The 24655-nt window shown below is 41.4% G+C and overlaps 3 protein-coding genes across 17 annotated transcripts in view; 2 read left to right on the top strand and 1 right to left on the bottom strand.

The window, feature by feature from the left end:
• Positions 1-8470, top strand: part of LOC116703592 (far upstream element-binding protein 2) — a 9623-nt gene extending 1153 nt beyond the window's left edge. For 3 of the 5 annotated variants that reach the window (XM_032538409.1, XM_032538411.1, XM_032538410.1), the window contains exons 3-18: positions 51-110; positions 355-391; positions 555-607; positions 722-793; positions 908-965; positions 1321-1489; positions 1719-1817; positions 1927-2025; positions 2120-2222; positions 3520-3641; positions 3891-4184; positions 4279-4394; positions 4523-4611; positions 4980-5186; positions 5857-6044; positions 6214-8470. In XM_032538409.1, coding sequence (XP_032394300.1) covers positions 51-110; positions 355-391; positions 555-607; positions 722-793; positions 908-965; positions 1321-1489; positions 1719-1817; positions 1927-2025; positions 2120-2222; positions 3520-3641; positions 3891-4184; positions 4279-4394; positions 4523-4611; positions 4980-5186; positions 5857-6044; positions 6214-6222 — 1775 coding nt within the window. In that variant the 3' untranslated portion in view covers positions 6223-8470. Of the gene's footprint in view, positions 1-50; positions 111-354; positions 392-554; positions 608-721; positions 794-907; positions 966-1320; positions 1490-1718; positions 1818-1926; positions 2026-2119; positions 2223-3519; positions 3642-3890; positions 4185-4278; positions 4395-4522; positions 4612-4893; positions 5187-5856; positions 6045-6213 lie in introns of those variants that run through there. The other 2 variants (XM_032538412.1, XM_032538413.1) reach the window with 2 other exon arrangements.
• On the bottom strand, positions 3134-21660 carry rfx1a (regulatory factor X, 1a (influences HLA class II expression)). Of its 10 annotated transcripts, none has more exons than XM_032538399.1 (20): positions 21186-21381; positions 19474-19854; positions 18945-19054; positions 18767-18862; positions 18246-18527; positions 17959-18056; positions 17420-17834; positions 16543-16724; positions 15747-15866; positions 15315-15442; positions 15021-15139; positions 14564-14670; positions 14311-14462; positions 13516-13613; positions 12806-12955; positions 12152-12360; positions 11599-11752; positions 11472-11517; positions 11166-11372; positions 3134-3170 (listed from the first exon to the last, which is right to left on the bottom strand). In XM_032538399.1, exons 1-19 carry the CDS (start codon positions 21205-21207, stop codon positions 11212-11214), a joined length of 3030 nt encoding a protein of 1009 aa, XP_032394290.1. In that variant the 5' UTR covers positions 21208-21381; the 3' UTR covers positions 3134-3170; positions 11166-11211. The 10 variants fall into 10 exon arrangements, with proteins under 10 accessions (XP_032394290.1, XP_032394289.1, XP_032394288.1 ...); XM_032538398.1 differs by lacking the exon at positions 3134-3170 and adding an exon at positions 3229-3256; XM_032538397.1 differs by lacking the exon at positions 3134-3170 and adding an exon at positions 9127-11052 and having other exon boundaries at positions 11167-11372.
• The window catches only part of rln3a (relaxin 3a), a 5012-nt gene continuing 778 nt past the window's right edge, over positions 20422-24655 (top strand). The window contains exons 1-2 of one of the 2 annotated variants that reach the window (XM_032538477.1): positions 20422-20857; positions 23938-24087. In XM_032538477.1, coding sequence (XP_032394368.1) covers positions 23982-24087 — 106 coding nt within the window. In that variant the 5' untranslated portion in view covers positions 20422-20857; positions 23938-23981. Of the gene's footprint in view, positions 20858-23451; positions 24088-24655 lie in introns of those variants that run through there. The other variant, XM_032538476.1, reaches the window with a different exon arrangement.

Here is a 24655-nt window from a genome sequence, read left to right as displayed (position 1 = left end):
CACACTCACAATCTATTACAGTAGACATCTGTTGTTTCCTCACCTGACAGATGAACCGGAGAGCAAGAAGCTGGCTGCACAGAATGACTTAGATTCAGCCAATGCATTGTGTAAGTTCATCCCGCTATTTTATGCTCTGTTTTTATTTTTGCTTTTTAATGTTTCTCACAGTTGACACTATTTAACATAGACTTCCAGTTGCACAGTACTCCTGTACAAGTTGTTTGCCCCTTTACCCATTTCTGTCCATGCGTCCCCTCCTATGTCTGCGTCTCACAGTACATCAGTAATCCAAAATCTCTACCTTGCGCTGTTTTCTCACTCTCTCTTTTTTCTGTTGATGTTCCATTTCAGCTATTGGTGCACAGCTAGCTGCTCTTGCACAACAAAGGTGAGATCTCATAGTTTTCAGCTGATTGTAATGCAGAAGTATGCAGTCTTTATATCGTGGCAGTGGAGAAAAACCTGATTGTGGCAAAAATGTAATTAGAAAGTCTCCTATTGCATGATGCCTTGCCTCTTTTTCCCTCATCCTCGCTTGCTGATGGTGTCAGGCCCGCCTACAGCACAGAGGAGTACAGTGTACCAGACAGCATGGTGGGACTCAGTGAGTACAGCCCAACACTGTTTTGGCACATATGGATGCCACTCTTTTTCTTCAATATAAGACACAAAAAGATGCCCTACAACAACACACAGTTTGCTTTCTCTTCGTCCCCAGTTATTGGTCGTGGAGGTGAACAGATCAATAAGATTCAACAGGAGTCAGGTTGCAAGGTTCAGATAGCTCCAGGTACTGTCGGAAGTTAGTCTAAACAGTTATCTACAGTTTACATTTTTATTATAGTTAACAATTTTATTTTGGTGTTTAACTTCTATGTTATATAAGTACTCTGTGTGTGTCCAGACAGCGGAGGCCTTCCAGACAGGAGAGTCTCTCTCACGGGTTCTCCAGACTCCATACAGTAAGTATCAGGTTTTATGGAAATAGGCTCATTGTAGTTTTGTGGAAGCTTCAGAATAAATGGGTTGCCCTGCGTACTTGTGTTTCCCCAATCACAAGATTTGTCAGATGGGTGGGCAGGGCAAGAATATATCAAATGTTTTTCAAAACAATTTTTGGCCTAATTAAACATTTTCCAAAGAATGATGCACTTTGTTTGAAGCCCCATTATGTAATGGCATTTTTTTAAATGGGTTATCTTCTATCTATCTAGTGACCTATTTCCTAATTGCTCAGTGTCACTTGCCATTATATCAGCTTAATTACATGATTTTGTAAAATAGCTGTGGAGTAATTGGTCATCTCTCTCTGCCTAGGAATGCCAAGGGGCTGTTGGATGAGATAGTCTCACGAGGGAGGGGTACACCCCCTTCTTATCACGAGTCCACCAACGGGCAGAATGGTACGGTGCATGAGATGATGATTCCAGCTGGCAAGGCTGGTCTTGTCATTGGCAAAGGAGGCGAGACTATCAAACAGCTACAGGTATATTGCATAGCTATTGCTTTTGCATTTCAGAAACGGTAGTTATCTTGATGGATATGTACTCAAAGATAGTTTCACTTAAGTCAAACACTTTTGACAATTTTGCAATGTGATATCTTTAGTTTTATATATGAAAAAGTACAGCAAATAGTTTTTTTTTTCTAATACACCAGTAGTGTCAATCATGAACATGCACATAAACATAATCTTTAATTGGGTTATGTCCCAGGAGCGGGCCGGGGTGAAGATGATCCTGATCCAGGATGCCTCTCAGGGACCCAACGTTGACAAGCCCCTTCGCATTATCGGAGAACCCTACAAAGTCCAGGTACATTTATAAAATCATCTCATCAAGTTCAACTTATGTTTAACACTTTTATATGTGTGGTGCTGTGGTGAGTTGTCTTGTACTGTAAACATCATGATTGCCTTTTCAGCAAGCCCAGGAGATGGTGCAGGAGATTCTGAGGGAGAGAGACCACGGTGGCTTTAGTGAAAGAAATGATTTTGGCCCCCGAATGGGAGGAGGCATGGATGTGAGTTTGTTGGAGCAAAATTAGAAGTGGGCTTAGTTGTCTTTGAAACAAATCCAAGTTAATAAAACAAAAAACACTTCTGTTTTCCACTCAGATCCCTGTACCAAGACACTCAGTCGGTGTTGTCATCGGGCGCAATGGGGAGATGATTAAGAAAATACAGAATGATGCTGGAGTTCGGATACAGTTTAAACAAGGTAGGACCCTGTGATGACTTTCATGATCATGGTTGCATTTATAATAAATATTTATTTTGCATGAACAGCCCATTCAGGATCTCAGTTTCTGTCTGATGCCACTGTCAAAGGAAAGGGCACTCATGGTCCCTGTACCTTTTTTTTGTCTTTTAATAAATGATGAATGTAAATGCCACCCACCAGAGCATAAACCTTATTATCATTTTTTATACAGTTTATGAGCAGCTGCATGTACTGTAATCTTGCCTAATGATGAATGGTTACTGAATCAGGCAAATCCCTCACTGTGGTTAATGTGAATTTTAATTACATTTTTAATATACACTTTTACTGATCCCCAGTGGGGAAATTAAAACTTTTTTTACTCTATTGTTAGAACACACAAATGCCTTTTCACATGAGTTTGTGTGTACATAGCAGGTGTCATCTTGCTCTCTTTTTTGCTTTTCTATTAAATAATGAACAAACGTGCATTATTGGAAAAATATGTCTGAGCGAGGGGTGTGCCTGCAAACAGTGGCATGACAGCAGGAAGTGACGTGACTTTTTTAGTGTGTCGAACTGAGTGATTTTGACCAGTATGAGCAGGTAGCCTACACCTGGCTTGTGTGAGGCCTTGAGTTACAAAATTGGGTACAGATTCTCAGCACTACAAGTGACTCTTTGTGAAGAGATTTCTCTCTTCACTTTTAAGATGGCTCAAGAGATGACACGGGACAACCAAGCTACTTTGTACAAAGGGCAACCTGCTAGGCTGAACACCCAAAAGAGAGTCGCGCCGAGGCAGTTCCTTGCTTCTTTATTTATAGGTTGATACAAACAATAATAGTGTGTGAGTGTGTAATCATCTGTGGTTGGGTTATAGGTTGATACAAACAGCATAGTGTGTGTGTGTGTGTGTGTGGTGTGTGTGTGTGTGTGTGTGTGTGTGTGTGTGTGTGTGTGTGTGGTGTGTGTGTGTGTGTGTGGTGTGTGTGGTGGGTGTGTGTGTGGTGTGGTGTGTGTGTTGTGTGTGTGTGTGTGTGTGTGTGTGTGGGATTGGGCCTCCGTCCTTGGTTAGTGAGATACATGTTTCAATAAGAGAACGTGAGATACATGTTTCAACAAAAAAGAACATTCTGTGAAATGCTTGCAAGCTTTATGAGTGCAGAGTGTGACAATCACCCATATATCGCTACACAGCCAAGCAGTTGAATATAGTACATTGAATATATCTTATAACACTCTTCCACATTAGTAATGTGATTTTAAAATATCAAAAACTATAAGTTAATGCAGATTTAAATCTTCCTTACAGATGACGGGACTGGTCCAGATAAGATTGCTCACGTCAGTGGTCCCCCTGACCGCTGCGAGCACGCTGCCCAGATCATCAACGACCTGCTGCAGAGCATCAGAGTCAGGGAGGAGGGACAGGGGGTATGGATCACTCCTTCTCACATGCAGCATGAACTGTCACAATGTCTACAACATGCTGTTTGCATGCGTACATTAATAGAGACACACCCTAAAATGTAGTAAAGTATCATCTTAATCATTCGGGCATAACAGTTAATGTATGGCAACAGTCTTGTTGCAGATTTTCTTTTTAGTTTTCAAGCACGTTTGCATCAGCAATAAAATAACGTTCATGCTATAGTACTGAAGCTTTGTCTCCTCCATCCACAGGGTCCCCCAGGTCCTCCAGGCATGCCTGCAGGCAACAGGGGCCGAGGTGGGGGACAAGGCGGCTGGGGGTCCCCTGGAGGGGAAATGACCTTCTCTATTCCTGCCCACAAGTGTGGGCTAGTGATTGGCCGAGGAGGAGAGAACGTCAAGTCCATCAACCAGCAGACAGGGGCGTTTGTAGAAATCTCTCGACAGCCGCCCCCTAACGGAGACCCCAACTTCAAGCTTTTTATCATTCGGGGCTCACCGCAGCAGATCGACCACGCCAAGCAGCTTATTGAGGAGAAGATTGAGGCACCTACCATTCTAATTTACAGTTAGACATCGGAAAGCTGACACTTTTCTTTGTTCTTCTTCATTTGATGTGTGATTATGTCATGTGTTCCAGGGTCCTCTGTGTCCTGTGGGTCAGGGGCCAGGTGGACCAGGACCTGCTGGTCCAATGGGTCCCTTTAACCCTAACCCATACAACCCCGGACCGCCTGGGGCACCCGGACCACCACAGTGAGTAGATGCAACCACTGAGCAGCTGTCTGTATAGCTTTACTGTAGCATCTAAGTAGATAATGTTTTCATATAAAGGTTATGATCCTGAGAGGTTATTAATGATAAAGCTTTTATTTTCTCCTCAGTGGTGGTCCTCCAGGTCCTCACCAGTACACCCCTCAGGGCTGGAGCAACACCTTCCAGCAGTGGCAGCCTCAGGCACCCCATGACCCCAGTGAGTCACCTTTGACATCACTGCCTCTCCTGGCTTTCAGGGATCAATTTTTAGTTTTTGCTCATTTTAGCATTTGACAAAAAATGCATCAACCCTACTACAGGACTTTCATTGCAGGCTATATGTTTTACTGTATACCCTCCCAGTCATTTCAGATGAGTAATGAGATTTCTTTTTCTAAATCTGGGAAGGTCAACAGGAGTACTGATGGAAATGTTGTGATGAGTTGCACTGTCATTACCTTAAGCAGCTCTGGCTAACCCTGTCTCTGTTTCCCCCCTGGTCTCCAAGCCCGGTCTCCAGGCCAGTAGCAGGGGCTCACCCTCACCCTATGAGGACCTCACCCCTCCACCCTGCATCTTTTCTAGGCAAGGCAGCAGCCAATGACCCCAACGCAGCCTGGGCGGCCTACTACGCTCAGTACTACCAGCAGCCGTCGGGGGCTGTGCCAGCCCAGTACCCTGCTAACCCAGCTGGAGGTGCCCAAACTTCAGGGGACCAGACCCAGCCTGCCCAGACGGCGGGGGGCCAGCCAGACTACACCAAGGCCTGGGAGGACTACTACAAGAAGATGGGTGAGACTGCCAAAGAACACCATCTGTGCTTTTACCTTCTATTAACAAGCATTAACTCAGCTTATTGATTTGTTTTATTTTTTATTTAATAGTGCTGAAATGATTTGTTAGTTTAAACAGTTGATCCACAGAAAAATCAATTAATCACTTTATTTTAAGGACAATCGGTTGTGCATCAGTGAAACACAGAATACAAGAGAAAAACACAAAGTACATGAACACATCATATAAATAATAATGCTAAAATCATCTCAAATACATAATCAATTCAATACTGTCAATGAAATTATCATTGGTTTTTAGTAAAACTGCCAACGTTTTTTTGGTTTAAACTTTGTAATGTTTCGCATCATACTAAATTTGTCTATTGCATTCTGGGAAAATTGTGTTCATCACCAGCAAAATCCACCACATCTAGCAGGCATTCTGGCTGGTTTGAGTACGCTACCTTTTGTCACTTGAAACACGACCGGCTCTATATGAAAAGTGTCCGGAGATAACTTGTTATGATTTGACATTAATTTCAATTTGATTTATAAATTCATACTCAAACTGATTAGACTTAGTATGTAGTTATAGATTTGGGAATGTTTTGTTCCAAAGGTGAACTATTGCTTGTCTTTAAGTCAAAATGAATGTAGTGATTAGCTGGGTCATGTCTCAACTCCAGCCCAGGCAGGTGGCTCTGTCCCTGCGACGGCAGCCGCAGGAGGAGCAGCAGCTGGAGGAGCAGCATCCACAACGGGGGGCCAGCCGGACTACAGCGCAGCCTGGGCAGAGTACTACAGGCAGCAGGCTGCATACTACGGACCAACAGGACAGGCCCCCAGCCAGCCAGCCACTCCCCAGCAAGGACAGGTTGGTACTGAGACTACTGCGAGGTTTTCATCATGTTTCTGTGGTATCATTCTGTCTGCTGTTTCCATTTGATCTATCTGAAATTAATACATTTTAGATTTAATAAAAAAAGTTGATCTTTGAGTGATTTTTACACAAAGTATGTGCTTCCTTCCAACCGTATTTTTAGACGCAGTGAGAGTTCATGGCAGAAGGTCTTGGGAGAGAATCGGGAAGACGGGATAAAGAATGACGACCCTGAACTTAAGGCCAGAATCTAGCCTGTTTTTTTTTATTTCTTGTGAGGGGAAATGAAAATCTTTCTCATCACCAAACACCACCTGGACACTTTTTAATAAAAATGTGAACTGAACAAACATTCTAGTGCTGTGCCGCTGAGGGGAGGGAGAAGACTGATAATCTCACCATGACAGGGAAAATGGCTTCTTAATGCCTCTACATACATTTATATATGCCATTATGAACATGGAAGCCTTGAAACGCTTACTTTATTGCAGAGAAATTGCCAATAAATCTATCTCATCTTCCTTTAATTAACTTCTTAAGACTTCCCATTTTTAAAGCACTTCATTCCCATGTGTTATATATACTGCATTTCCTGAACATAGCTATTAGGAATATAATCACATTTGCGTAAGTGTTTAGATTATTTTTTTTTTCTATGAAATTGTCACCTTTCTCAGCTGAGGCTTGCATGATATTTTTTACAAGTTTTACAGTGTACAAATGAAATACTAAAGTGCTCATTCCTGCATGTGGGCTGACTAATTGCTGAAAGCTGCTAGAGGTAGATGACAAAACACTTCAAATGTAAGGCACCTAATAAAGAACAGCTTCAGTTGGTCTTCTGATAACATGCAAGTTATGTGAAAACTGATTTAATTAGGGAGGCCACATCTGGCGGCAAATCTCCCTTCATTTCAGAAAACAACAAACTTTGAGCTAGCAAGCTACACGCTGAAAAAGTTTATGAAGAAAATTTGGTTGGTGCACTAAGACAGGCCTGCTTGGTTCTTTCGGGTAATGATTGTAAAGATTTACAAAGAAAATGTTCACGGCATTTACAGCGTTTACGTTTTCGGACCGATTGGCTGGGATTTGCTATGGACAAAATAAACACTGTGATACACTGGTAAGAGCAAATTTCATTTAACCATGTATCCAGCTAATTTAAATAGCTCACATTACTATATTGGGTAAACAGTCAACTTCATTTAATATTTTATGTGGCATTTTTGTTTTTTTGCGGGGAGAAAATGTGCCACTGAATCAAGTTCCTTCCCGAGACCCTTTTTCAGTTCCACCTTCTTTGTGGCCGAAACTTAGCGCCGCCCAAAATGATTGTGATTGGTTTGAAGAATATGAAACAACTCCGCGTTTTTTTTTTCTCCTATCCAGGAATGTATGTGTGGAGGGGCCGGACCTTACTAGCGCTGTGGAGATAGGTCTGGCAATGTGAGACTACCAGTGTGAAGATCACTACATAAAGCAATGTGTTTGGTTTATGCTGCCATGATTTAAGACTTTTCTTCTTTCCTCAATTTATTTTTCATCGTTGTCACACACCCATCTGCTTTTAAAGCACCTTATTTTCCTCTTGAAATGTCCATTCAAGAGATGGGAAAACATGCTTTAAAAAAACATTTATTTGGGTATTTTAGGCCTTTATCTCCGCAGGCCAGATGAAGACACAAAAGGGCCGACATGCAGCAAAGGGCTGCAGGTCAGCGGCCGCTGCGTCGAGGAATTAACCTTCTCTTAAATATGTGTGCCCGCTCTACCAAATGAGCTAACACGGCCACAGGAAAAGAAGTTTTTTTTTTTTTTTTTTAAATGTGACTAGCTTGGTGTGAACAATCCTAGTTATCATATTTTATATTTTTTAGAAATCTTATAAGGGATTGTCAGACCAAACGTATACTGCTCGTGGGCATTCACTTTTAGGCTTCTGCATATTTCTTTTTATCATGTAGTGACTTTCATGTGGAGGTTGTGTCCCCCTCTGTGATTCATACAGCTGCAGGTTCTTCTACACTGGGAGCTTGGTAAAATTCACTACACATTCAAACCATGCTGTTATTATCTCAAGGTTGCAAGGAATTGCTTTTAAGTTTATATACTTTAGTTTTAATGGATGCCAACAAGAATGTGTTGATCTTTTCTCCTTCCCACAGTCATTGTGTGTAACAGAATGAATTGTAGTCTTCGAATGTGTTTCACTTTAAGATATAACGTATATGTACATATATATTCAGCAATATAAGGCTGTTGGTTTTGGTTGGCAGAGATGTATCAGGTATGAATCTTGTATTCTGAATGGCAGCTGTAAGCCTGCCTTTGGCAGCAGTATTGATATTGTTAATAGATGACCACCACCACCAGCAATACTCTGAATTAAAATGGGGAAAATGTCAATTACTTTAAAATGCGTGTTGAACATTTTGTTGTCTTCATGTTCTTTTACAAACAGCATGTACATAAAGCCTACTGTCACCAGAAACAACAAATCACAGTTGAGAAATCCCCACCAGATGTCACTATTAGTCTTCTTTAGATTAAATCAGACGGTACTGAAAGAATGAAATCCAGTTGTTGACATTTTAAAAGATGATCTCTTTTGAAATCTATAACTGAATCAAAAATCTGTGAGGAGGATCCTGTGAGTCTAATTTGGTCTAAGCGCACATATTGGCCCACCACCTTATTCAAACACTATATGTTGTTTTTGTAGATTAGAAATTTGACCCAAAACTTCAGAGAGCTATTTGTGTCTTAACACATTAGACAAGTAGCCATGACATACTATTCTGTGGTTTTACACTAGTCATTATAGTTACTAGATACTTTTAAATTCTACACTCTTGATTAGAATAAATTAAAATTTACCTGTATTTCTGTGTGTGTGTGTGTTTGTGTGTAAGCCAGGAATAAACGGTTTAGTAACACTGTGGCGGCATGTCCGACCGCCACCCTATCTACAAGCCACAAAGATTAGAAATACTGATGTACCAAGACGTCTGACTGTAATTGTTCAAAATTGACACTTTTGCTCAACTTGGAAGAAAATAAATCTACAAGAGTGCAATTTTAAAAATTCTTTAATTTATATCTTTAAAATTAAAAACATCTGAATTGCATTCTACCACCTCCAAAGGCACAGTCATACTTATAGCAGACCAAATTCAATTAAACACTGCCACGGAACAACATTTTTTCTCAATTTGTTTTGTACATAAGAAACAATGCACTATAAAAATTAACTAAACATTTTTCTTATTGGGTAAACAATGGCCATTCTATATGCTGTAGATCATTAAAAGACTGGAGTGATATGTACGGAGCTGTGGTAGAATTAGACTCCATATAAAGGATAACGTGCTGGTTTGAGGCTGGCAATGCTTGTTGAAAACATGAACATTGCAGCTATTTAAAGACATTGCATTCAAAAATCCCAAAATGACATGTTTATAACAACCAATCTTAATGAACAGTGTTTAAGAATATGGATGTTTGAAGCAAAACAAAGCCATTGGCAGGAGGGCGGAAACGCAGTGAGATGAAAGCACAGTGGAGGGAGATGGGTGTCGGTGGAGGACTGCGCAGAAAGAGCGATCTCACCTCTCACCACACAGAGTGGTAACGAGATGTTCGCACGCAAATCTGACACCTGCACCTCACCAATGAAAAGAACACACCAAAGACTTCTAAGAAAATGAAAAACATTTCAGATAACTGTCAGAGATTTAAAGACAATAGTCAATATGTGCAAAGAGGCAGGGCCTTAGCCTGTTTGTGGAAAGTCATAAGATATAGAGGATTGATAACGGAACGTACAATCACAAATCAATAATGCACACAAAGGTTGCTTACAATGTGTGACAACACAGCACCATACACTGCACAAGAGGTTCACTTAGTGACAACAAAATTCAAAATAGTGGATAAATATACAGTATAATATATGTATATCCCCGTTCTTACTCAGGCACTGTCCTCCTTAAAACATAGAAAGAGAATTTAAAAACAATGGGATCAAACGGGTTTGGCACACATATGGAAAAGTATATTGAAATAAGGTGGGAAAATGATACTGTATGTCAAAGGAAAATGAGGCCACAGAGGATTGGATGGACAGGAATGAAGCACTTTAAACATAAAAATATGAAACATACAGTACCTCTCTCATGGATCCAGATCTTAAATAAAAGAGAGAGGGATTTTTGCAGCAACTAATGAGAGCCCCAAATCCACAGCCATAGCTTTTTCTTTACAAGTGTGTGTGTGGCAGCTGCGACAGGCACTCCAAGACCACAAGAACATTTCTATACAGGAGAATAAAATCAAGCAGGAAATCTACACATGTATCGCAAATCAAAACCTGCATGTCTTAAAAAATATCTACAGAGGAAACAGTCAACACTTGGCATGACTCATAGTCACGCAGCCAGACACACACATACATGTACACACACCATCACGGAAAGGCATGTTCATTTAGCCTCCAAAAGTAACAACAGAGTGGGGTGACCCTAGTGCTCAAATGAAAAACACACAAACGAAGAAGACAAACCCACTCAAACATCACTACCGCTTGCAGTCTCTCTTCCCATCAGAAGGAGACAGCTACGCTAGCTGTTAAATGTTGAAGGTTCACTTTGGACCCTTGTCCTGTAGAAGTTACCTTTGCACACACACGCACGCACACACACACACACACACACACGCAGTATTTTCAAGACCACATTGACACGGCAGTGGCAATTCTAGGAGGATCTACGGTGAGGTACTCAGCATGAGACAGCGCGGCTACAGGTTGCAATGCAATGAGAGAAAAAAAAACGCCTGGCTTTAGTTAATTTTTTTTACAAATAAATACAACTAAGGGTTAAATGCTCTGTTTCTCTTTTGAAGCCACATCCTATTGCAATGGTGCCAACAGGTGGTTGTGTCGTCCAGGCATCAGTAGTGCTGAAAGTTTGGATTGTGTGTGTGTGTGTGTGTGTGTGTAAACAAATGGGGCCGTTACAGTATGCTGCAAGAGTGTGCACACACTTTTTCCAGATCTATATACATGTGTTGAGTGTATAAATTAGTGTTCTTTGTACATCTGTGTGTGCGTGCATATTCAATATAATCAACCCACTGGTCTGATAGTGTTACTCTGTGGTTAGTTGTCAGCTGATCCGGTTGTGAAGAGGACTCTCTGGTCTATTCTGGCCAGCTTGGCAGGCGGCTCCAGAGACTCGTCTCCTAGCACAGCCCCGTCTGAGGGAAGGGACAGCTCCTGACCTTCCTCATCACTTTCCTCTTCCTCTTCCTCTTCCTCTTCTACGATGGACAAGTGTAAATAAGTAAGTAATAAACAATACTTGAAACATAAGCATAGTTAGTCTGCGATACGGTGGAAACAGTGCGAAGGCAAATTACCTTTGTCGGGATCCAGCTGGTTTAGACTCCGGCCTAAACTGGCAAACTAATGGCAAAGGGGGAATGTGTTAGTCCTTTAAATGTGGCTAACATTATTTAGTTTATTTATGTCTGTGTGCTTTCGTACCTCTCCCATGACAGCAATGGGGGTCTCTCCTTTAGCCTGGGCCACTCTGTGCTCTATCAGGTAGTACATGTACTCATCGTACAGCAGGCGGATCAGATGAAAGGAACCAAAACTGGCTGCACTCCTCAGAGTCAGGTCCCTGATCACCATGGAACTGGAAAGCAGAAATGGGTGAATTAAGCCATTGGTAACTTCTTCTTCTTTTTAACCGCAAATAGGAAGTACTTTTAGTGCTTTACTCTGACAAAGTTCAAAGCATGAGTCAACTAAATTTTGATCTCTCAACTTTTAGAGAGAGAAAGAGACCCCACTTCTCACAGTGTCATTATTCATTACCATTAATAGAGAGCAAATTCTGCTGCCTGTTATTGAATTGACATATTCATCCATGCACCAGCACAACTGTATATTCAACACCACAGTGATTCACTGTTGGTGACTGTAAGAGCATGACATGTACTGTGTAACAAAAGCTTGTAGCTAAATCTAAAAGCATCGATAAAGGCAACAAAGTACAATGGAAATGAACGTGTCTAAATGTCTCTCGTCACACCTGTAAAAGGACCACTTGAGTAGGAAGAGCTTGGCGGCCTTTGGGAAGGCAGGGCTCTGCTGGTAGGGCTTTAGGACCTGGGAGACTACACCATCCAGCCAGGCAGCCCACTGCTCCAGGGAGTTCTGCTGCTGGAGGGTCAGCTTGAAATCCTGCTCCAGCCGCTGAACAACACGGTCTTCACACCTGCACACCCATGAAGCCTGCTCCTGCAAAGGGTGGACAGGATGGGGGCAATGTGTTAGAAAGAGGCAGTCACACGTGGCATGGTGCCGGTATAGGGCAGCAGGGTAACCTAATCTTTAGACAGACTATCCTATCCTCCTACAGAAGACTCAAGGTTAAAGTCCTTGTATGGAGAAATACATTCTTTGCCAACCTGTCTTAAAGCAAGACACTAAGTTATGTCTCTAACTTCACTCACTGGAGGAAGGAGGAAGACTTCTGAGATAAAAACAAGAGGCCTTAGTTTTTACATTTCCTTGGTAGGAAAGTTGCCAACTTGATGCACTGACTGAAATATTAACTTATATGAAACCTCATTGAAACCCACAAGCTACAGCAGAAATTAGTGCATAATGCCCATCACTAAAACATATGCAAGATTAAACTACAAACACTGAAATTCATGTGAAGTTCAGAGACTAAACCAACCTGGACGTTAGCAAAGTCGACGCGGTTGAGGTCAGAGAGCATCTGGTTGATCTGGGCCGTGTTCTGGAGGACGGCACGGGCTGCCTGGGCGAGGTGGTTGAGACTGGTGTAGCGACGCAGTGTTTGGGCAAATGCATTGGCTGATGTTACCTGGGAGACCATAAGGTGAGAAGAATGAAGTTTACAAAAAGGCACATGCATACATTCAAATATCTCTCTCTCTACCAAATGGAACTGTTTTTTGGGACCACTTATGGTGAACTACTGAAATGGGGATGTTTTTCTGTCTTCTGTCTCTGTTTGATGCAAGGAAATGTAATGTAAATGGTCTGTATTTATACAGTATTCTAGTCTTAACAACAGTACAGGAACCATTCACCATTCACACGCATTCATAAACTGTGGCCGAGGCTGCTGTACAAGGTGACACCTGCTCATCAGATATATATTCACACAAATTTACACTCCGATGGCGCAGCATCGGGAGCAATTCGGGGTTCAGCGTCTTGCCCAAGGACATTTCGACAAAATTAAATAAATAAAAATAAATTCCTGGCTCTCTTTTCAGAAAATAAAAAAAAACATTTATTCACCAAAAAAAAAAAAAGTATGATTATGTAATGGTTGATCCTGCAAGCCTGAAAAGCTTGCTCCATGGCTCAGAAAACACTTCGTTCTACCAAATGTAAGTTAATCCAAGGAGAGTGTACCTTGATGCGGACCATTTCCTCTGGGATGTTCATCATGGCATTGGTCAGCCAGCTCTCCAGGCTCTTGGCAAAGTTGCGGATGGCTTGAGTTAAGGCACCTGGAGGCAACAGGAGACTTTAATTCTGGTCAATTCAGAGTATCTGTTCATTTTCTTTTTTCCTCAGAATGTACCAGGAGAAAGGATTATGACACACATACGTGTCTGCTGAAGTTAGCCAGGTACAGTATATGCATAACAAGATTTCCAATGTAATTCCAATATACGTGGAAGACTAACACCTAGGGTGTGGAAAATATGTCTGTGGCAGCAGGGCAGTAGGATTTACAATCCTCCAAGATTTACAGCTCTGTTCAATTAAATTCATAGTCTGACTAAAATTGAAACTGAAATAAATAAAATCTAAACACCAGTAAGTCAGTTTCCACAGCGGAGCAGTTGGGATGCTATACGGAAAAATGTTGTGCCCTACAACTACAGAGCCAGTCCATTAGTCCAAATGTTTCAAATCTCACTGAAATGTGAAATTTGTAAAATATTGGACTGACTTATGTTCTCTCAAAGGGTTATTCAAAATAGTTAAATTTGGCATTTAGGTTAAAGAATTGCTCTGTTTATACTGTAGGTATGGACAAATATGTTTTACTGGCAAACTTTCTTTTCTTTTCTGTGGTGTCACTTTTGACACCACAATATTGTTATTGTTATCTTGTTATGTGCATATCACTCTCTGCACCTTATTGTATTTTACAGTATAACGTTTTACTGCATTATCACACTTCTTGTAGAGTCTTACTGGGAATGGGCCTGAGGACATCAGGGATGAGAATTTCCACCAGGCCCTGGTACAGGCTGTTGTCACAGTCCCGGCTCCAGCGCAGCACCGGATCATACTTGCACAGCAACACGAGGCAGGACTTCGGGAGGCGCTTTTCTGACTCATCATGACTGCCAGTAAAAAAACATGCCAGTTATAATTATCTGCATTCTGTATGAAATGATGCTGCTACTGCAATAGAGAAAATCTTCTTGGAGTCTTGACCACTCACACAGCCAATGTGGCATCTCCAGCCTGACTTTGACTGAACCTCCAGAAGGTCTTCCACAGAGTTTCCACCAGAGTAAACTGCAGGTTGACCATCACATCTAGTATGGCCTGACAGAACACGAAAAGAACATCTTATACATCAGTGACTGATAATAAATAGCTGAGCACATACAGATTATTACAATATCAATTGGACGGGCACAAAGTGAGGAAAACAAAAACATTATTTATTGATGGACATTACTTTCTAATGTTGGCTGAGTACTTTTGGACCCATCTTCCTGTCTAACAACATGTCTTTTCATTTGTCAGTTAGTTCTGTCCTACCCTGTAAGTAGTAACAGTGGGTACTTTCATTTAAAGTAGTCTTCCACTGTCCCACTATCAACTAAAAAAGGGAACTTCATCAATATTTAATAGGCGCCTGCCAGTTATCCAATGTTCTTTCATTCAGTTACCTCACAGTGTTCTCTGTACAGCAGCTGAAAGCTCTTGATGTGCTCCACCTCAATTCCCTCTGGCAGAGACTTCCCTTGGAGGTCGATGTCTGGAAACTCTGGGAGAGCGCGTGATGCATCTAGAACACAAGATATACTGGATCACATTAAATGCAAAGGGGATTCGGAACTGTAAATAAAGTTGTATTATATGGAGTATGTGTAGGGTCTTTTCACAATAATACCATCAGTCACAAAATCCTTAACCATCACTCTAATACCTGTAGGTATTTGTTCACTGTTCACTAAACTCACCTAGGAACTGCTGGTACTGCTGAACCTGGGTGCTGATGTCCACCTGCCCTGACCCCTGCTGCTGGCCTGCTCCTGCTGCTGCTGCTGTGCCATTGGTCATTCCCTCAACTTTATGCACAGGCTTTAACCTGATATGACATGGATAAAGTGCATAAGATAACGTAGAGGAAAAATTCAGATCCACACAAATAAGACGAATAATAAAGTGAAACTAAACAGCATTTCTGTCATATATAGCACGTCTGGAAGAGGATTTAAAATAACATATACTGTATAATGTGAGAGACAGAGGAAAAATAAGGTAAACAACTGTTACAAGGAAATAAATTCAGATGGAAAACATTGAAAACAGAGATTTAAGAGAAATTGTTACATTGGTTTAATGATAGGCAATATATGTGTGAAAGTGTGTTAGGATGATTTTGTGTGTACCTCTGTTTCTGTGAGAAGGGCTGTTGCCTCATGGCCAGATGTTGCTGGTCTTCCATCAGACGGAGAAGAGAGGAACCTGCCTTGATCCTCAGCCCGTAGTAGTGGTATTTGGAATTACCCCTGTCAAGAACAGGTCAAATATGTATAGTAAATCTAAAGAGAAGAAAACAAGTAGATGTGAGAGCAGAGGGTTTATGTTGTCTGTATGAACCTTTTGTAACTCCCCCAAAGCCACATACTGTACATTGTCTCAATACAGACTGATTTAAAAATACATATATATTTAATGTCATAAAATACAATAACCAACACATGGTATAATTAAAATTATCCAATTTTACCAAACATTTCTTAAAAGTCAATCTCACTTGCTTACTTTCCCCTCCTTCATCAAACTACTTACTCGCCCACACACATGCTGTCTGTCTTCATCTCTACCCCAATTTCGTCGTACACTATTTTTTAACATTTTGCACTGCTTTTATAGATTTTCCTAGAAAAATCTCCATTGTTTCCATGTAGGAAATTTTGCTTGGGTGTTCAACTAATTGAGATTTATATGCATATGGATCATAAAGTGTGTATAAAGAGTGTGTCTGTGCTGCTGACGTGCATCTTTGTGGTAGGTAGAATGTGGGAGATGTACTCTAAAATTACATTTTAAAGATCAGCATATTATTAATAGTGTCAATATATACAACCCTTTCATGTCATGTATGAAAGGGGTATCAATGGGTTGTGTATATGTGCACATTTCTTCTATACCTGAGTTTGGGTGTCTGATGACCCGTCTTACCGTGTGCCCAGGCGTCGTGTGCGTAGCCCCATGAACACAGATCTAATGAGTTTCCCGAAAGAGGCAGCATTAACAGGCTCTAGTTTCTGCTCCTGGCAGTGCAGTAAATAGTGGCAGTAGAGGGTGGAACGTGGCAGACTCACTCCTTCAGCTGTCTCATAGTTGTCCAGCAACCACTGTACCTGACACGCAGGCAATAATAAAACAAATAGCTGGTGCAGTTAGCAAAGCCAATAGATACAAGGAAAACACACAGAAAAACAGACCTCAACATATGTGAACACAAAAATAGGCATGCTTACTTGCAAACACATTACCCACATTTTTTAGTTAATATACAATACATGCACACACAGTTGTTGACTCAATGAATTATACAAACAAATCGGTTCACATTTACAGTCTGTTGATCATTTGGTAATGAATTGAAACAAATTTGTTTGCGTGCCGTGGCATACAACTTTGGTATGCAATGAATTAATGACCTGAAATACTGGTGGGATGCTTCCCAAACAGGTTGGTACTATTAGCATATAGGGTTCAGTAGGATGAATAAAATAGTGTTGGGGCATTTCACTTAAAAATGTCCCTTGTCACATGCATGGCAATGATATGAAAATGGTGAGGCCATGGTTTTGTTTTTTTAGGAGGAAACCACAGTTAAAAATACTGTAGGCTACAACAAGTTTTGTTGTGATCAATACTCAAAGCATATATCACCCAAAGCTAACATGTTCTGACCCTTATAAGAATCTTCACATTTTTAATTGTGTTTTCCACTGGACAAAACCAAGACGTCATCAGTGTGCGCCACCAAAGGGTTGTGTAGATGAGAACAAAACGGGAAGAAATTCCTGCGCTTGGCGCCTCTGCATACCTTCTTGTCTGCCGACGGCACGCTACTCTCCTCGCCCTCTGTAATACTCACAGTGGCTGGGGAGGCGCGGGCTGTGTGTGAGTAGTTTTGACTGTTGCCAACTGCCCCTCCGCTGCTGCCTAGCATGTAACCCCCCTGGATCACATAGCTGCCTGCTGCGCCACCATTGGTGCCAGCACCTTCACCTGCCCCATTGGTGGTGCCACCTGTGGTCACCACTGTGGCCCCGCCCCCTGATGCACTGGTAGGCTGGGCAACAAACATGGACACACCCCCTGTTGTGCCAGCAGTCACAGAGACGGTTAGAGGTGTGCCAGGGGTGGATGAGCCTGTAGTTGGCTGACCTTCATAATACTGGGCAGCTGTGGTCTGGGTGTACAAGGGTGTGTCAGTGTAAGGAAAGGCGCTGGAACGGCTGGATGAAGGACATGAAAATAAGTTAGAAACAAAGAAAACTGGAGGAGAAAATAAACTGTAAAAAGGAAAAAAGTTCTGTCTGGACATGTGTTAGAAAATGATGGACACTGTTTTATTCTAACATTGTGCTGGTGGTGTAGTTGGTCTCTCCTCCTTCCACATACTGCACTTGATTGGCGTACACATGTTGCACTGGCACTGGTGTGAGCTGCTGCTGAACCTAAGTAGTGAGCACACACAAACATCCAATAAATCCTTCCCCGCCTAGTGATACCAGATCAACTGCATCATCCCATATTTTATGTTTACTTTCTTTTGCAATCATAACTTATATACATTTCTTAGCTACAGACAGATTCTCTGTTCCCTTAAATATATAGCAGCAGTCACCCTTATTTTCCTGACCTACTTGGAAAGTGGTAGTTGTAGCCTGCACTGGTGGCTTATCGGGGCCTGAGCTTGTGACTGCAGGGTGGGCTCCTATCTCTTTCTCTTGCACAGAGAGAAGGTACAGTGATTGGTAATACTGAAGGACGTCCAATGGGAGGTAGAGAGGCTTGCAGCAGCCTTCCCTTTCGTAGTCTGCTGATGCCCAGGCCTGGCACTCTGGCTGTCCTATCTCATCTGGTAGCTGGCATTCTTCTAGATTGTTATCCCTGACTAACGCTGTCACCTCGGTGCTGGGGAGGAACTGGAAGCCGGCAGAGGCAGGTTTGACCAAAGATGTGATTAGTCAACTAAGACTAAGCCAAAATGTGAGGAAGTTGGAAGGTTTTGGATGTTAAACGTGATCACCATTTGTAATGGAAGCTATGCTGATATTTGAGTTTGTTTGTATTCCACAAATTTGTATTGGTCAGTAAAAGTACACAAGATTGTCAGACATCATATTTGACCACTAATGATTAACTGTGTGTGTTTTTGACTTACCTCCTGGCTGATATGAACAGGCTGTAGACTGGTAACACTGAGCTGAGTGCCTGGCTCAGTCTTGGCTATTTGAGAGGTGGCCTGCACAACAGACCTCTGCAGACAAAAAATATACAATAAAGTTTTAAGATTCAAGGAAACATTAATTTTATGTTGTGTTTGAGTGTGCAAATTTTACCTGTTGAGCCGTCTGAACCTGCTGAACAACATGTGTGGGAACTCCTGTTTGCACCACAGCTGGAGGGGGGCTAGAGTCCGACACACTGTCACTTGAGTGAAGGGAGCCCTCTGAAGAACAAATACAGAATTTAATACATTCACAAGTTGGTGTCATTATTTTACTGTCATGACGTTGTTTGTGCCATTTTGTAAGTGCACCACACATCCCTTCCCCCATTCAGGACAGGCTCAAATTTAGTCATGATAGATAGTCACTAAACAACAAACCCAGAACAAGGAATTATTTAGAGAGGCAACTAAAGTCTTTATTTGAACATGTGAAAGTAAATCTTTGTTCGGCAATTATCCATAAACATTGAGGTATCGTAACTGACTGCCCTTAAGAACATTCTGTGTTAACTTCAATTTTATGAGAAGTAGTAACCACTAATATATGGATGGATTAAGTAAATTGCTGCTTCTGCCCTTAACTGGTCTGGTCTACATTAGTGCCAATGGCATAACAGTATGTGAAGTTCAGCCCTTACCTGTGACTGTAACAACAATGTACTGAGGAGTGCTTTGAGCATTTCCAGACTGCGAGGGGGAGCCCTGGATCTCTGCAGTCACATACTGTGTTTGAGGAGCCTGGGTCTGTGCTGTGGATTGGGCTAGACTACCATCTGCCAGTTTCGGAGTGGTGATAGTGGTAACTTGATCAGTGGGAGTAGTTTGGCCTGTGGATGTGACAACAGTGGGTGTGGCCACCGCAGTCTGAATCTCAGCCAGAAATTGAGGGGCAGTTGCAGGGGTAGAACTGGCATCAGGTTGCCCCGGTGTGACGCTAACACCAGCCCCCTGGGGTTGGGCTGCTGGCTGTATCTCACCTATGAAGCCCGAGGTGGCCATTACAAGAGCTGGGAATCCCCCTAGGAAAAAAAAACAATTGACTAGTTACGCATTTCTGAAATATTTAAGGGATGCTCTGAATGCTCCAGTATGAGTTACAGGATAAATCCAGCTGGAACGGTTTATTTCCAGGTTCTATTTGCTAAGCCCAATGTCAATTGGACCTTTAAGCCACTGTATTATCATTCAGAGTTTTGAAGCTAAGATGGATACAATTCCCTACTTTTGGATTATGGGGCAGGACAGAATGTAATGAATCACAGCTTCTATTGCTACTTTTAAAATGTTTAACTAGTAGTACGGAGTAATTTATTAATATTTTGGAGTACAACTTTTAAAATGACATGGGCAATGCTTGAACATAAGGCAAGTGATGTTTGTTGCAGAATCTCTTGTAAGTGTAAGTGGAAAATAGCATTAAAATCATATGTCCCCACTATTTTAGTACATCTAGCTGTAGCTGACCTGTTTGTGGTGCAGCTGATGTGTGTAACTGTGTAGATGTGGGGGAGGAGCACTGACGGGAACAAGCATTTCGGTGTAATGTGATCACACATTCTATGGTAGTTCACACAGGTGCAGTTGGGAAAATCCCTTACCACATAGCACTAAATGCTTTATGTCACACCGATTATGAGGGGATTATACGTAACGGTACACATTATCCTTAACTTGTGTCATATTTTCATAAAATACCCTTGATACTAACTTATAAACCTCGTGCCATCGTTGTTTGACTATAAACACATAACGCTATAGCGCTGATAAAAAGGGCACATCTGAGTTTTCAATCCCAAATGAGGGGGTTTAATCCTGACGTTAACGGTCAACTGGCAACAAGAAACCTTATTACAAATCTATAAAGTTGCTCATATAGCAAATCAGGGAACAAACACGATAACGTGGACTCGGACCTGCAAAGCACCGGCAAAACGCCTTTGATCGCCACACCCCTCAGATGTTAAATACCCTGCCTTTTAACTTTCAACTTTACATGATCGAGGACGACATTTCACTTGCAAGGTATTGATCCAACTCTGCCCATGCATCAACACTAAACCAAAAACTGTCTATGTACTTACATTTTTAACTTGACTATCCTAATTTGATCTCCCCTTTGGGTAGTCAGCGCCATGTACTCAAGCAGCTGAAAAGAAATAATGCCACAAACCGCCACAGAATGCGCGTACATCGCTAAAAAAGATGTGATCGTTAACTTTACTTGTAACGCGTTCCGTTAACTGTAAGCAGATGCGAACACAGGCTAGTCGTGACAGCACTGATGCTAGTTATTTAGCAAGGCACCAGGGGCAGCGAGCTACTGGTCTCTACAACAACCGCCATTTTGTACCTTTTGCATTTGACATCGCCATAACAACGGCCTACTTGAGTATGCATCTGTGGCTGCGTCGTCATGGCAGGCACAATTCAGTGTCACTCGAATGAGTAGCTAGCGGGCAGAAACTAGCTAGCTTTCCCATTCAAGACACGGACTCGACTGGTTATCATTACGACGGCTAGCTTGCAGGCTAACCGCAGCTAACACTAGGAGGCAGTTGTCTGTTATGGCTACTGAAACAACAAGGGGGAAAAGCAATAGCACAATTCAGTTGAAGCATTATTGGACATAAAATATGTCCTATGTGTAAATAGCTTCACCTCTGTATCCACGTGTGTATTTCCCACCGGTAAATGTCTTCTTTTATTTTTATGGCGGATTCAGTTGTTGTTGTTGTTGATTCTCGTTGCTGGGTTCTTGTCGCCAGGGCTACCGTGGCTATGGCGCTTCGTCCTCACCAGGGCAACTGTTGCTACCCACCCGCTCCTTTCCCTCCCCCTTCGTCGCTCTGATTGGCTGAGCATTGCCAAATTGTCTTAAAGCCACAGGAACAGTAAACGTCCACTTCAACGTCTTCCACGCCCATTCGTGGAACATCCCTGTCTATCATAGCGTTCTTTTAATACAGCCATGTATCATAGACATACTTTATATTTTTTCACCGCTAAAGTGGTGCTATACATTTAAAGTAATAGGTTATTCTTAGTGCTTGTCAAAATTATGCAGTTAGTGATTTGATAGTGTAATAGGAACCTATCTAAAATTTTAAACAGTGTGCAAAGCCAATAGGCCTACTATTACGTAGCCTATATCCATTTGTCTTTGGTGATTAATGATACATCTGTCTAGTTAATCTGATTACAATTAACCCAAGCTCATTCAACAAATTCCCTCAAGGTCTACCAGTTTGACTCATCTGACAAATAATGAACAGAAAGTTTGAATCCAGACACTGTTTTTGTTAAACTAGGCTAATACTTCATCTTTTTTGTCCTGTTTTATTTATTTATTTTACAAATATGTTGGACACTCTTACTTGATCTGTTCTTGCTTGAGTAGGCCTACCAGAATTGCAAAGATGCCAATTTTCTTTCTCTTCTGACTCTTACCTGTCACCACTTCCACTTTTGTATAACATTATACCACAAAAACACAACACTTATGATTCCATGTATTTCTATTGTAACATTACTGCATATCAGCAATGAAAAACTTAAAACAGCCTAGTAAGCATACGTTTTCCCAGGATAGCCAGTTGAGTTGTCACTTTTTATGCAGCCACCACACAACAGAACATATGAATGCTGCTGTGTATTAAACAGACGCAACAAGTAATTAGTAAATTATTTTAAAATTAGCCCTTAAATCAAATCACATAGTATGTAGAACCATATTTTATACATTTATCTACAGTTTGCATGGTTGATAGACCAACATTTATGGAAAGTATGGGCCATTGCATTTTCACATTGCTCCCACGACCTTCACAGGTCACTTTTGTTGACACTGGATGTCGGTGGACACCCTCCTAAAATGTCATTCTGTTTGCTTGTTATTATCACATTAATTACAAATACATTATTCTCATTGTAATTTCCTAAACGACCTTTGACTATGTGGATACACAGATAAAAATGTTTTATTTTTGCCAGACTCATAATAAGACTTCTATGTTATCTATGCCTTTGAAAATGTCACTGGTCCTGTCTCAGTTCTCCCTGTTAACCTTTTGGCAAAGAGATTACAGAACAAGTCATTTTCAAGAGCAGAGGAAAATGATAGATATAAGTTATGCAGGGTTTTGTGTGGAATAAAAATGGCAGAACTGATGTAAATAATTGGTATATTGGTCATAATGTCCTAAACATATCCCTGGTGTCAGCAAATGTTGAATCTTATTAGGGGATTTTATGGTAACATGCGTAATTAGGCCTGAGAGGTTAATTTCTTATGTTCAGGCAATTTCACTTCACCACGTCTTTTTTTATTTTTGAAAGAAAATACCTTTACAATGCACCTCTTCTTTTAGTTGCTCTATGTTGAGTATCCCTATGCTTTTCACTGGTGTCAACTGCCAACTTGAAGATTCACTTGGCAATTATGACAAATTGTCAAGATTTTTTTCTTGCTTCGATTTGCTTGACTAATTTATCAGAACATCCACGCATCTTACACAACAATCTACAGGGGACAAGAGACCATGATATCTAGTGATTTAGCAATGTTCAGCAATAGTTTAGTAATAGTGCCAATACATCAAAGGACGGTGAAATTTTAGGTCACATAATCTCAGACTTTTTGCCATTTGTTGACATTGTCAATATGCTCTGCATATTCAAATCCACTGCATGACCCATGATTATGGAATAATTTACATATTAGATGTAAGTGGGATCTGATGAAGTCATAATATTGAGGGACATTAACAGTGACAGTGCTTCTCATGCTGAAACGCAATTCGATCATTGGGCCTCTGACGTTAATTATGCCACCTTTGGTCCGCTTTTTGTCTCCATAAAGGTCTCTGAGGACTGTATCTCTTTTTCGAATCTGTTCTTCTTTCGGAGAAGGACTGCATGCGCAGTATGCAGGGTTCCCTTTGCAGGGCTCCAAAGCTCTTTATAAACCACGCCTGGGTCAGCTAGAAAGTCATAACTCTTGCAAACAGGGAGACAGAAAGCTAAGTGCTGCTCAAACCAAAGAATATTCCGTCATTTTAACCCCTTCTGTTTTGCTTTATTTCCTTGGGGAACCATGTGTAAAGCTGTAGTACTGGTGGTGTGTCTGCTAGTGGCTGGGGTTCAGCCCATGGACAGCCCAACATATGGGGTAAAGCTATGTGGCCGGGAGTTCATTCGGGCAGTCATCTTCACCTGTGGAGGCTCACGATGGAGGCGGTCACTCGGGAGTTCAGGTAAGAGGCTGAGGTCGCTACATCTTCACCATGACTGGCCTTGGGATGTCTCAATCACTGTTAGGATTTCATCTGGTGACTCAAACAAGTCCATTCATTGTATGACTTCAACTTATGATTTCTCTGGATCGCTGTGAAATAATTGTATGTCAGTGATGAAGTTTCTGTTCTTACTTTCTTATTTGTGATTTTGTGCAGATGAGTCAGTGATAACTTGAATGGAAAGAGAAGAAAATCATGTCTTATTTTAAAGTGCAGATAGAAAAATACCACTAATTAAATTTGTTTTGAACAATCATGATGTTTGGTATACTTGGTTTAGTCAGTGTTTACAGTTTTAACAATCAATGCTGGAATAAGAGAGCTATAATTCTCATTTACATTGTCATTTGATGTATTATGTTGAACCCCTTACTTGAGCCTTTGACCCTGAAATAACTTCATTTTATGTTACATCCTACATCCTGTTGGTTTGCATTTTCCCTGACACTCCCTCCTTCCATCAGGTCATCTTTAGCAAATGACAATCTATTATGTATTGGATGATATTACAGATAATGGACAGGGA

The sequence above is a fragment of the Etheostoma spectabile genome, chromosome 15, assembly GCF_008692095.1.
Source record: "Etheostoma spectabile isolate EspeVRDwgs_2016 chromosome 15, UIUC_Espe_1.0, whole genome shotgun sequence".
Lineage (NCBI taxonomy): Eukaryota > Metazoa > Chordata > Actinopteri > Perciformes > Percidae > Etheostoma > Etheostoma spectabile.
The sequence above is the reverse complement of the archived record's forward strand: the minus strand, read 5'-3'. Positions and strand labels throughout refer to the sequence as shown.

What these genes read in the sequence shown, in the direction of transcription:
- rfx1a (XM_032538399.1), bottom strand. Translation starts at nt 21,207, where the DNA reads ATGGCGATGTCAAATGCAAAAG. An exon ending in GGCGATGTCAAATGCAAAAG is followed by an intron (nt 19,855 to 21,185) that starts GTACAAAATGGC and finishes TTTTTTTCCTAG; the next exon opens with GGGGATTCCCAGCTCTTGTA. An exon ending in CCAGCTGGATCCCGACAAAG is followed by an intron (nt 11,373 to 11,471) that starts GTAATTTGCCTT and finishes TGTCCATCGTAG; the next exon opens with AAGAGGAAGAGGAAGAGGAA.